Raw genomic sequence first — 11,941 nt, forward strand, 5'->3', positions numbered from 1 at the left:
TTATATGAAATGACAAATAAATAAAATATTTATCACATGTTAAAGTAAAGTTTCTTATACCATTGAAATTTGTAGCACTAAGTTGTTTAATTTTAGACAATAATTGCAATAATTAACCACGCATTTATTAATTTTATTTTCCCAATGGCATTTTAATATTGAGTTGTATGTAAATATATAGAAACTGTTACGCTAAAAGAAACTTCTTGCACATCTTTATGTAAACAACAGCTCCTGCAATAGGCACTTGGAGTGATGCTCCCAGTTCCTGCAATCGATTGATTGAAACAAATTAGAATGTAATATGCTAAGCTACTGTTCCATGATAGACATGGTATGCAACAATAAACCAAATATTAACGTCAAGCAATTATTTGTAAAGAATATATTTTGGAAGATGCAACAAAAATGTGATAATAACTCACCAAAAGCACACATACACACACATGCACCGCTATAAATGACATCCCTGTGAATGTCCTGTTTCAGTGTTGGGTGTGTGTTTCTTGCACCTATCTATATGTCTGTTTGAACTATTATCTTATATTTATGGATTTTGATGATCAGTCCATATTTATGGACTTCGATGATCAGACTAAGAAAATAAGTAAGTAAAAGTAAAAATTAAATAAAAAGAATAAAAAAATACTAAAAAAAAATAAAGATATTAAAAAAATATATAAAAATAAGAATTAAATACATTTAAACAAGCCAATTAGATCTGATTTTAATCAGATTGCTATTTTGCAAGACTATGAGTACATACCTTATGAGCTTTATTCCCCTGTATAGTAAATATAGTTAAAATAATAACTGTGGGTTACATATGGTATATGGTAGTCGTATTACAAGCTTTCTTCAAAGAAAGGTGATTCCACTAATCTACTTTGAATACTCTATCGACAAGTACGTTATAATTAATACTATCACCACCACCAGAAAATACCTCAAATAGCAACTGTAATATATGTTATTCATGACAAAATTAGCTTTGAAACATATTTATGAAATATATTGCTGTACTGTACTAAAACTCCTAATACATTTCAGGACAAAATACTATTTGTAGACTGTAAATCATGTTTTATAAGTAACAATAACAATTTTAGTAATAATTCTAAAAAGAAATATTGGTTAACAGTGTTTAGCTTATACACAGATACTATTGATTTGAAAGAAAAGAAATGACAGTACACTGATCAAATTAAACTTGAGAAAATATAAAATATAGTATTTCTTTTGTTGATTTGAAAGGGGTAACACATTTAACAATGATATTTTAAATATACAACTTACATAAAAAAATCATCTCCATTCTCTAATAAAGGGGCAACAAACTATTGTGTTCAAGTATATTCCTAAATTTGTAATAACTCTTCATAAATATAAGCGTTTGCGTATAAAAAAACAAAACGATTTCACTTTATTTTTCAAAAACGCCTGTTTTAAGTTAGGATATAAAAAAAAGTGATAACACACATAAAGCTGCCACTGATGCAGTGCTATCACATTTTTTCTAACTGTACAGATGGATAGCTTACCACAAAACACTATGAGCATTATTCCCCTCTGATAGTACCGACCAACCCCATTGGCTTATGGTCTAATTATCTTACTTACCATGGCAGTACTGTCGCCGGTATCCACACGCTCGTATCTGGGTAAGATGAGATATATCGCTGCCAGTATCATAACAATGATAACATTGCATTTAATGCATCTTCGAGATCTCATTTTTGCTCAAATGTGGCGTATACGTTTGCCTACGAGATATTGATGAATAAGGATACGTGGCATCGCGGCTGGGATTAGGCTGTTTTTAGAATAATATTTTTAGAATGAGATTAGTTGCTATACCAAACAACGGGGATCAAACCTTTATCAAATCAGTATTTTTTTAGTGAAATAATTGTACGTGGCCAGTTACTAATATAGTCATTTGGTCTACTTTAAATTACTTGCATTAATTACTTTGAATTTGCCTTGGTTGGCTGTTACTTTATCTCGACAAATTATATAATATGAACGGCAGTGGCATTGATTTAAAGGAGATGGCATTATTTATGTGCGGGCGGGGGTACATTTGTATTTAGGTCAATACAGAAATAGAAATAAAGTCAGTGGTTAGAGCACATTGTGCCGTGTGAAAAATGATCACGACCACACAAAACCAGACTAACACCTAATATGTTGGCAATTGATTTACCTTACCAAATTCTTAATTTATTGGAATTTATAGTTAATTCGATGTATGATTGGTGCAATCTAATTATCAATGTTAGAAATATAAAGCAAATTGCAGTCGGTTTTGTAATAGATAACCGCCAACTCCAATAGAAGCCTGGCTTAAGTACGTCAGAACCCCTACATAAGGCAGCCGTTATTCGACATAAATACTCATTTATCGAACGCATCTCTTTCTGTATCAATACTGCATATCATGAAACATCCATGAAACAGACAATGGTTGTTTCAATGAGGTTCTGTCCTCCCGCTCTTCGTTCGTTCCTTTCTTTTGAAATTATAGATACTCAGTTACATATTGTTTTAGTGGGATCATTGCTACGTACTTGTGTTATGAAACCGACAAGCACGCATGTAATTGAGGAAAACCTTTCGCATTCCCTCACTGTCACAGGGTTATAATTACGTTATAGCTACGACAACCTGCCTTAACCTACCAGTTACGCCCTAATTTCCTACTTTATACTCAAATATTGAAACAGTAGCTGTAAGTTCGCACTCACCGGCACAATACCGACCATCAGTGAATCTGCTTAGTAATACATGCGCGTGCTCATATGAAATAGCAAAATAGCACGTGCACACGTGCAACTAGTTTCGCCAAAATGACGAAATTATACATTTCTCAATGTTATAAAATTGTATTAAAACAAACTAAACAACTCATGATCATAACGACAGCCAATGACGAACAAGCTCTACTCTGTTGTGCATTATGTTAATCTCTTCAACGCAGGCTGGCCGTTGAAATCCACAAATTATTATAACCAGGAAAAAATGGTAAAAATAGGTATTTGTGCATTTTCAAGTAGAACTTCACTGCTAGTATGGGGTAAACAAGACAATAGTACTGGAAATGAAAATACACATACACCAACATATCAAGTTGAAGCTCCTGGCTTTAATACCTCTCAAAATAATTACACGAAACAAATACAGAAAAATACAATGAATAAATTCACTAAAATAGGGGATTGCTTAGGGAAGTGTGCATTTGTGATAACTCACAGTTCCATGATGTAGAAATGGACGACAGTCAATGGCTTCTGCAACACAACAACGAAGAAATACAGGAGTCTTGCTTGCAGAGGAACGCTGGTATTCTGGAGGGCACCGCTGAAAGTAGGGTATCGCAGAGCAGTTTATACAAGTCTCGCAGAATGATGGTTGAAGCCTGTATCACTAGTCTCACAATATCGCAGTAGCTACACGAAGGATGCCGTTAATCGAATTTATCGAAGCACCACAACTAAATATACATTACATAATTAGAGATTATAAATACGCTTCATTCCACTGAAGCTTCTTCTTTTTACGAGAGTTTTGAGTTGCTCGCACTCGCCAGTCGGCCATCTTGGCTCGAATCGTTAACCAAATGTGTGTATGTCCCACATCAAGGTCTCATGCCACTAATTAATATTAACTCCCAAATATTCAAATAAATTCTCAAAATTGTGTTGTGTATCTTGTCACTGACAAGAGATTTGCATACTGTCAGTATATAAGCCAAGTATTACAACTCTTTCAATTTCACAATTATTGCTCTTTTCTCAGAATTTTTGTGAATAGTTAGCTAATTAATCCCATCTTGAGTTTATTATTGAACAGTGCTTGTAACCCCCCCCCAAAAAAAAATAATCAGAAATGCTGTTGATTTGAATTTAATTTGATCAGGGATGTGTAATATGAGTATTTTATATCTAGACCCTTTTCTGGTTTGTATATTTTTATTTTCATTTCTTTTTAAGTCATAAAATTGTTTCTTTGAACTACTTTTTTTCACATAAGATTTGATTAAGCTTTTTATGTAGAGCAAATTCCATGTGTGGCCATGGTAAATCAAACCACTGTTGTGTTTTGGTATATACAAGGTTGCCCGTCACAGGTCTCCGGCCTAAATGCAGATACCGTGGAATTGTTTTTTGTTTTTAATTAATTGGAGAAATAATGAGCTGATGAATTGAGACGTTTGATTCAGTAGAATTCTTTTTTTCATAATTATAGTGATAAACTACCTTTAATTGTCATAATTCTATGTATTATTTCTAGAAATTAATTAAAATTACTAATCATGTCAAATGTTGGTCTGTACTTGTTTGTGGTGAATGAGAGCATTATACTTTACAGTACTGCATCTAATAATCAGGCTTATATTCATTGCCTACCATCTAATTTGGTGTTATGCTGAGTGTGTATGTTGCCAATTTCTACAACTAATTATCTGGGTATAGGGCGCCACCAAGTGGTAGATTTTGATAAATAACTCCCAGGGTTTAAATTTTGGGGATTTTTTTTGCATGGGAAATTACTCGTCTAATGATATTCCATCATATATAAGATCAACAAGAACTTTATTAAACTTTCTTATTTCTCTTAAGGTCTCATGCCACTAATTAACCAATGGCTGCTCGTAGCTCGTAGTCAATTTAAATGCCTTGCAAGAACCAATGAAATTTTTTAAATATTTTTTTTCTCAGGTGCTCCCTGTTTGAGGGCGTAATCACCTGGGTCAAAGGTGAGACCAACATGTGGTCTTTTGTTTACAACTTAGCGGCTGTGTACCTGTGGGTTTATTCTGTGTGTATTTGGATGTTCTAATCTTGGTGTTTTTCCAGTGATTTCTCTAGGTGCAATCCAAATACAGTAGGTGTGTCTTGTTTACCTGAGATTTGTAAGAGTTTGAGCTGGCCAACATGTTAGTTTTTTTCATATGGTTGATTACTGGCATGTTGATTTCCCATTTTTGAGCCATGTTTTCAACTTTCTTCATCATTTTCATATAGCAATCTCGTCATATGTTAACATTGTCGTCTATGGAAATTCAATTAGTGGTATGAGCCCATCAAGTACTAGGCATATGCAAAAAATGAACGGATTCTATCCTGAGGGTTCTGTAATATGGCTCCATACGTACGAGCGGATTATAAGTTTATGTTTTCGGGGAACGGTGATAAATTCTCCCTGCATGTAACCAGTTTGATGTTACGAAGTCTGGATTATAGTTATAACCAGCGAATGGCATGTTATACACCCATTTATTTTTTATAATGAATTACGTGTTTCGCACAAGGGATTTAATCATATATTTATTTATTCTAACAAATTACGTGTTGTACCATAGACCCTCCATGGTTGTACACGAGAAATTTAGATATGTATTTAATTATTATCATAATATAAACTGATAATAGCCCACATCCAGTTTATAGCTCAATGCAAGGCGCATTTAACACTACATGTTCAAATGTCCGAAAGTAAGTCATGCTACGTGGCCCAGGTGTCGCCCTAGTAGCATACTGGACTTCCCGATCACTGGACGCGTATCTGAGTGATGATTGTACAGGTTGACACAATATACTGAGTGACGTCATGGCTGGTATTTAAATTACGACCGCATGTTTCCACGAGGTTCCTACTCTAAATAACAGCTTCCTTAGCAAAGTGTACTATGCTTTTAGAAATAAGGATATAATCCAAACAACTGTAAGTTTGATTTGGTTGGAGGCGCCGCCATTGATATTGCTTTAGGGATGGGGTTTTCTTTCTCAAAATATTTACCAAATTGGAATAGTTTAATAATAAATTGTAAATAATTGTAAAGTTAAATTTGATTCATTATTGATGTGTTCTCTGTTAGATTTTCTAATTTCTTGTTCAAACTGCAGTTAAAATCTCCACCTATAATATAAGTATTTTTGGTAGACATATACTTCGAGGACAGTCGTAAATGAGTATGTGAAACTGATTTCAAATACACCTGGCCCTATATGAATGGTTGTCTGTGACGTCAGAAATTCCGCTTGCGCATGTTCATCTAGAAACTGTAGGTTTCATTACATGAACCGTTTAAGAACGTTTAGTGTGCCATATTATGGTGCGTATTTGCTTACTATGGAGTTATATCCATGCCAAATTTGAAGGATAACATTTTTATGTTTGATTTTTTGTTATATTAACTTAACTCGTTTCATTTCTATAAGAGAACGTGTGATTATTATATTAGATCATAATTTTTTTAAATATCATATTCCGTTTGTATATTACTTCATTTCATCCCTATCTTAGCATAATCTGCTTCACCTTAGCGCAATAAATAAATAAATAAATAAATAAATAAATAAATAAATAAATAAATAAATAAATAAATAAATAAATAAATAAATAAACTTCTACGTACGTATCCAAAAAATGTTATCACAATTGGCTTGTTGTTCTTAAGTATAGCTTGCTTAGGAGATCTATCATCGTCACAGGCACTGCATGAAATACAGCGGATATCCCACAATCTATAAAACAGCGCATTTTCGGCAAAAGCACGCCGCCATTTGCTAACCATACAGAGACTGTTGATTAGCGATCGAACAGTAGCACGTATAAGCCAGTCTATGGATCTTGGTAATATTGGAACTGTCATATACAACCTATAGAACAGTATATGCATTGATTTTAGTGTTCCGTTGTTTTTCGTAATGCATTTTAATGATGCAAATTTAAGCAGTGTCATAACAGTATTAAATCGCTAAATTGAATGGTGTAATAAGGTATATAATAAAGCCTGACTACAAGAGCTTTATAGGGCACTGGTACAGGGTAAAACAAAGGAAGGGCTCCATAGTGTGAAGTACCCAGATGAGTGGGTATTATTACACTTACCACAGCCTAAAACAGAACAATTACAGTTGTGTCCTTGATTGGTGGCTGTTGTAATGCCCAGTAATTTACTGCATATATATTTTACCCTGACATAACGCGCACAACTATATGGTAGTGTCAGCTCCCAACACATAAATATCAGCAACTAATACAAAAAAACGAATCCATGGAATCGTTTCGCCCAAACTCAAATGTATTAAATGTTGATAAATATTTGATCTAAAGGAATCACGAAATGCAAATGAATTAAGTCAAAATGTAAATGTAAATGAATTAACTCAAGAAGGTTGTTAATTATAAGGTACTGGTTTTGCTTATTGGTCTATCTACATCGTGGAGGATTGTTCGTGTCGGTATTCACGAAAATGTTACATCTAGCAAAGGTTCGCCTCATAATACATACAACATAACAGAGAGATGAGCATCGTCATTCACCATTTTATTTCACGTAAATAAAAATATGACAAAATTTGAGAAAAATAAATACAAAGTTGATTCAATGTTGATGCGAAGTGCGTTTTATTGGGAGCATATGGATGGACCATTAACAATTGTGAAGAAATTGACAATACGCGCACGAAACAATAACAATATGCACATGAAAAACAATTAATATTTAATAACGACACCTAATTTTTTGTTGGCGATTTCACCATTATAACATCTTTCAGCTTCAAGCTCAATATAACAGATTACCTATTGCCCTTCAAGTTCATAATGCACAAATCTAGGCCAGCAACTCCATGATACCCATTATATAGCCCCTCATATTCTGCTTTCCATATTTCACAAATGAACAGAGAGAATGTGTATCATATTGTTATTGTTGTGAGTGGATCTTCAGTTGAAATACAGAGTTCGTTAGTGGCGTTTTGAAGCCCTACAGATTGAGTGGAATTTCAGAAGTGTCAATAACTGCAGAGTAGGCAGGCGGCTGATCATACCTCCCCATTGGGGGCGCAGTTGCAACCTGATGGTGATGCGAGGTGATGTCGGGCATTCGCGATTGTGAATCATTTGCATCGCCAATCTGAAGAGTCACCACGCGGCTGCCATGGTGATGGTGATGATGATGAGTCGAGGGCAGGTTTCTCGGAACGATGTCATGGAGGGATGTGACCTCTTCCATTTCAGGTCGATATCTTGGATCTACTTGATGGCCTCCAGTATCTATAGTTTATAAACGCAAAAAAATTATATATACTTAAAATCGGTGAAATCTCGAGATCTTGTAAATAGCAATTATTTCTGTCAGTACTCCCGCAATCATGAACTGTTACTTACTAGTATGAACAACAACCAAGCTGCCATCACGTCTTTGTTCCAAATGGAATCCTTGTCGAAGAACTACCACTTGTTGTATAGGCGTTTGATATAAAACTGCCCCCTATAGGATATTAAACAACAAAAAAACAAACTTTATGCTTTCATTGAATGTATTGAAGTGAAATTTTGAAATTTATTAAAGCAGATTAATAACGAGTTTCCGAATTGTGTCGCGATTCTGATCTATTCGGTTGGGGTTAACCATGAAACTTGCTAAAAACCTACGAATTTTAACTATACACATATCACCCTGTATTTACACATATAAACTATTGTATAAAATGCACATATTAGATGAGAACCAAGACACTAACTGGTATATGCTGACGTGTGCGTAAGCCACATATGGAGACAGTAGCAGAGGTAAACGCCAGAACCATTTCGATGAATGATAACACAAGTGCCAATGATTGAAGAGAAACGCTGGCAGAGTATTCGGCTCCCGTAACAACGTTACGTATTTCGACATCACCTTCAATTGTCGATGAGATATTTGGTTGTTTAAATACACCTAGGCTGTGTTTTTCTTCAAAAACTGTCATCACCAACGTTGTGGTTTTTTGTTCAGCAGCATATGTGTTATGTAACGAGTTATAGTAAATAACAGTGTCTGCTGACATCGCTGCTACTGCTGTACTCCAACCGGCAAAAGACACAACTGTGCTGAGAACACTTAGAACTCCAAATGTGCCTAGCTGGGAATGCAAACAGATACAGAATAATGTTAGTGTATGCAAAACAAGAGACTAATACTCCAAAGCCAGATATTGGTGCTGTTAATTAGATTTAATTAATTTATTTATGCATAATAACGCTATAATTATTCCTGTGTTTATTTATTTTTGTATATTTTTCTTATTGTTTTTTAATTTGTTTGGATTTGTTGTTGATTGCAACGAGTAGACAAATTGTTGGTTGTCTATAAAAAGCAGATCTGTACCCAGATTCCGAATATGTGGTGTAACGCACATACGCACATACAATCCTATATAGGAATGCAATTTATGATTAAAATTAAATTAAATTAAATTAAATTAAATTAAATTAAATTAAATTAAATCTAGTTTAATTAAAGTGTATCTAATTAAATAACTTATTGACATTCTTGGCATTATGATTAGGGTAAATGGTGGGTTGCTAGGTATACTGTATATTAACATGAACCCAAAACTAGTATCAAAACACGCATTTCTGTAAATTAATTTTATTATTAATTTGCGGTTACTCAATTCTGGATCCGCGATTTATAAACAACCCCAATGTTATGTATATATCAGGATCTTCTGTGTTACTACGGTCATCGGACTATTGTCCTATTTTACAAACAGAGTGACGTATCATACACAAGCTACATATTAATTATGAAGAGTCTGTAAAAAAAAAACTAAACTCGGCAAATTGGCGATAGGACACAAAACGAAACGTGACCGTCAATTCCTTATACAGCATGTTCTGTGTGCACACTCGGGTTTGAACGATTGCATTCCACTCGTACCTAAGGGGTACGATAACTACGAGACAATAGATTTACACTGTGCATAATAATAATAATATATACTAACCCATGCTCGTTTGCGTTCACCCCTTGCAGCGAATATGCCAATAACACCGTTCAAAATAATCTGAAACAAAACACATGGTCATGTACATCGAACATTTCTACAAAACACGGTAACAATGTTCCCGTCAATCGAATCGTCTTATCGTTACCACCCACACATGTTATCACAGAGTAAAGTGTTCACTGGGATAGGGGGTGACTTCAGGTCAGCAGGGAGAGTACAGTTCCAGGCAAATATTTTACTACGCAAGCTTCAGTTGATTTATATGTTGATTGTGTATTGCATTATTTGTATTACCTATGTTCGTGAACTATGGAACGTTTTTTGTCGTACATCTACACACATCGAAGTTGAACAAAATATATTATGTATCTTCTTCGTATCTGTATCTAAATATGTATTTGGAGTAGCAACATACAAACATGTGGCAATCAACTTGTGAACATTTAGGTACAAATGCTCATATACACATTGACCTTCTATCTGTCGCCTTAGAGCGTTCAGCAACAACACAACCTATGAACTCCTCGTCCATTGCACCAATTTATAGAATCAATGTAGATTGGCGGAATTTCATTTACTATAAGGTGATGTAAATTAATTCAATTTATGTATGTCAACGTGTAGCCGACAGTCTGGACTGCTTATTAAACTATTTTAGACAGAAATGATCGTCGAGATCTCGTTTGACTCTAAAATACTATTCCATAATCTCCCGTCACCGGGTTCATTGTTCGAAATATTGATCGACGTGAAGGTGGAAGGGATTTGAACACTGTTTAAGCGTCAAAAACATGTCAAGTGACTCTCGGTCTTAATGACAAGGTCTATTCCCCAACTGATGAGTGGATTTCATTGATACTTTAGCGAATTACCGAACATAAACAGATTTCTTGCTATCACGGTAAAAATGAAATACAGAATTGAAGTTGGTAATGATATTAATAAAGTTATTGAAACATTGACACTTTGGTGAATTTATAATTTCGAATGTCAAAATCACGGACGGGGAGTTTTTTAAGATCTAATATTTTCTCGATTAACACTTTGGTGAATTTATAATTTCGAATGTCAAAATCACGGACGGGGAATTTTTTAAGATCTAATATTTTCTTGATTGATAAATAGAGAAAGAGATCGGTTTTCATTTTCATCGACAATGAAATTACGAATCGAAATAGTGTTGACAAACCATATTCATAAAATAACCTGTGCACTCTTGATACTTACAATGGCACCCGTCCATATGGCTCCACACACGTATTTGACTGGGGATAGACATACCGGTAGACAGACCACACCAGACAGTACGTCAAGACAGCCGAGAAGTATAAGCGTGACCCCGAGACCGCGCAAAACTGCGCTTGATGCCTGGCAGGGGACTGAAAACATGACTCACTTCAATGCGTGCCTAGAATAGTTAATGAGAATGTTTAAGCAATGCATTAAAATTACATCCATCCACATATGTGTACTCACAGGGGATTGCATTTATTCATGACATATATATTTATATCCCATGATATTGACAGATGTGGGACATAAGTCTGGAATTGAATTTCATGTTCAGAAATGTATACATATCACCCACATGGAGTTGATTTTTAGACAAACGATTTTCCGTAGTAGTATTGGTATGATAAACATCGTAGACTCGCCTTCTTTTCAGTTTCTAAATGTATATACTAGACAAATAACATCACTCGTTTATATGAGTAATTGGGTACATCATTTAAACGAATATTTCTATACATACTCCAGACTAAAAAAATCACAAATTACTTACTATCCAGCTGGATTTTATTCACTACTCGGCAGAGACTGAAAACAATTTCGCGTCACATCCCTGTATGATAATTCAAATGGTTGCAAGTACTTCGCCATTGATATTCACACTACATTTACTGCTAATCTTGTTGGCCAGCATGGCATTACAGTGCAGAGTGCGGTTAAGTACGATGCATGCGTCAATCCTTACGATGGTTTCAGTTCCGAACACGTATACCGATGGATCGGGTTAAATTACACTGGATAAATGATAAGGCAGTACGTACATGCACGTAAATGACCAAGGCCACACGAATCTAGTGCCGGGGAGTGTCATATACAAATGGGATCAATCCAAGCAGGCACTTGTTCGCAATCACGGAGCTGGC

General features: G+C 34.8%; 1 protein-coding gene across 1 annotated transcript; it reads right to left on the minus strand.

The window, feature by feature from the left end:
• Positions 1-7,315: 7,315 nt before the first annotated feature.
• LOC144346438 (uncharacterized) lies at positions 7,316-11,941 on the minus strand. Its single transcript, XM_085507441.1, has 6 exons — positions 11,572-11,941; positions 11,016-11,196; positions 9,786-9,845; positions 8,538-8,918; positions 8,182-8,284; positions 7,316-8,067 (listed from the first exon to the last, which is right to left on the minus strand). Exons 2-6 carry the CDS (start codon positions 11,175-11,177, stop codon positions 7,778-7,780), a joined length of 996 nt encoding a protein of 331 aa, XP_085363567.1. The 5' UTR covers positions 11,178-11,196; positions 11,572-11,941; the 3' UTR covers positions 7,316-7,777.

The sequence above is a fragment of the Saccoglossus kowalevskii genome, chromosome 2 (assembly GCF_978046115.1).
Source record: "Saccoglossus kowalevskii chromosome 2, keSacKowa6.1, whole genome shotgun sequence".
NCBI lineage: Eukaryota > Metazoa > Hemichordata > Enteropneusta > Harrimaniidae > Saccoglossus > Saccoglossus kowalevskii.

Coding starts and splice junctions, on each gene's coding strand:
- LOC144346438 (XM_085507441.1), bottom strand. CDS start 11,177: ATGTTTTCAGTCCCCTGCCAGGCATCAAGCGCAGTTTTGCGCGGTCTC. Junction 9,846..11,015: donor CCATATGGACGGGTGCCATT/GTAAGTATCAAG, acceptor GTTTTGTTTCAG/ATTATTTTGAACGGTGTTAT. Junction 8,285..8,537: donor GCACACGTCAGCATATACCA/GTTAGTGTCTTG, acceptor AATATCCTATAG/GGGGCAGTTTTATATCAAAC.